Genomic DNA, 2,074 nt, shown 5'->3' on the forward strand with positions numbered 1-2,074 from the left:
GATGATAATATTAATATTAATAATAATACCACTATTACTAATAATAATGATAATAAAAAAGTAAATTATTCCAATTTAATTAAACCTAATAAGGAATTAATTAACAAATATATAAATTTCTATATGAAATATCAACGTTTAATAATTTTAGATTGTGAAACAAGTGGATTTACTAAAAATGATCAAGTGATTGAATTAGCAGCAATTGAAGTTATAAATGGAATGAAAACAGGTTTAATATTTAATACAAGAATTAAATTAAATGAAAATGTTAAAATTCATGAAAAGGCTTTTAATGTTCATCAAATAAGTGAACAAGATTTAATTACAAAACCAAATTCTAATTTTATTTATTCTAATTTTATTGAATTTTTAAAAGATAAAAATAATTTAAATACTGGTATTATTGCACATAATTTAAATTTTGATTTAAGAATGATTAAACAAGATATTTTAAAATATTTATTTAATGAAAATTTAAATGATATTAATAATTTAAATGATAAATTACCAAATATATTAATAGATACAAATAGACATTTTTGTACAATGAATTTTTATAAAAATATAAGAGGAAAGAATAATAGTTATGATTTAGATAGTACATTACATTATTTTGGAATTAATAAAAAACAAAGACAAGATAAACATACAGCACTCATTGATACACAAGTTACTTTTGAATTATTTAAAAGTTTAAAACAATATATTGAATTAAATATTAATAATCAATCTATTAATGATTATTATTATAAATATTTATTAAATAATAATACTATCAATAGTAGTAATAATATTATTAATACTAATACTACTAATAATGGTCAAGTAAATTCATCATCATCCTCTGTCAATACTACTACAACTATTAATGTGGTGGCAGAAAATGTATCTAATGATGAAATGAATATTGATAATGAAAATTATTCAATATTTAGTTATATTAAAGATCTATTCAAATGGTTTTAAAATGAATCATTATCAACAATTCTATCACCAACAATTCAAATCAATTCAAATCATGTCTTATTCATTCTTCTTGCTGTTCATTTAATAAAATAATAAATTCTCTTGAACTTTGACCAAATGTTAAAATATCATTATTTTTTAATTCATAATATCTTGAATCATCAATTCTTTCACCATTAATAAATGTTCCATTTGTACTTTTTAAATCAATTATAAATGGTTTAATATCTTCTTCATTATTTAAAGATGATTGTACATATCTATTTTTATCATTATTAATAATTTTTCTAAAACAAATAACAGCATGTTGACTACTACATGATGGATTTAATAATGAAATATCTGTTACATCTTGATCTCTACCTAATAACCATGCTTTTTGTTTATATAATAAAATTGGATTTGATTTTTCATTTTTCATTTCAACAATTATCCATTTTAAATTTGTTAATTTACATTCAGGTGGTGATTGCCATTTTAATATCGTTCCTTTTTGATTCACTATATTACTTTGTAATATTAATATACCACTATTTTCAAAATTAATTCCAACATTTATATTATTAGTACTGGATAATGTTTGATCGTTATTATCATTTAAATTATTATCATTCTTATTATTAAAAGATGATGATGATGATGAATGACTATTGAATGATGATGATTGTTGATTAGCCTTTTTTAATTGATATAATAAATTTCTCTTTTCTCTTTCTATTTTGTTTTCTTCATATATTTCATTATATGTTCTCTTATTAGATTGTTGTTGTTGATTAGATGGATTCAATGATGATGTAGTATTTGATGTAGTAATAGTTGATGATTTCTTATTAGAAGCAAAAGGATCAATTCTTTCAGGTGATAATTGATTATTTCTCCATTTTGAAGTGTAATCATTTTCTCTATCTGATATTGTTTTTGTTTTATATTTATCAAATACATCATTAGATTGATTTCTTTCATAGTTTTTACTAACTTCTTGTACGTAACGTTGTGGATCATTCCATTGATTCTTTACACTTTCATTCCATCGACTAGAATTTTGATTATTATTATTATTAGAAGAGTTTTTAAAGGCTTCAAAACCAGAAAATTCCTCTCGTTT

General features: G+C 20.5%; 1 protein-coding gene across 1 annotated transcript; it reads right to left on the bottom strand.

The window, feature by feature from the left end:
• Nucleotides 1–1,030: 1,030 nt before the first annotated feature.
• NAEGRDRAFT_68818 (uncharacterized protein) lies at nucleotides 1,031–1,390 on the bottom strand (the record flags this gene model as incomplete). Its single annotated transcript, XM_002675867.1, has 1 exon — nucleotides 1,031–1,390. The coding sequence occupies one exon, from the start codon at nucleotides 1,388–1,390 to the stop codon at nucleotides 1,031–1,033; it is 360 nt and encodes a 119-aa protein (XP_002675913.1).
• Nucleotides 1,391–2,074: the final 684 nt, after the last annotated feature.

Source organism: Naegleria gruberi (genome assembly GCF_000004985.1).
Source record: "Naegleria gruberi genomic scaffold NAEGRscaffold_31, whole genome shotgun sequence".
Taxonomy (NCBI): Eukaryota; Heterolobosea; class Eutetramitea; order Acrasida; family Naegleriidae; genus Naegleria; species Naegleria gruberi.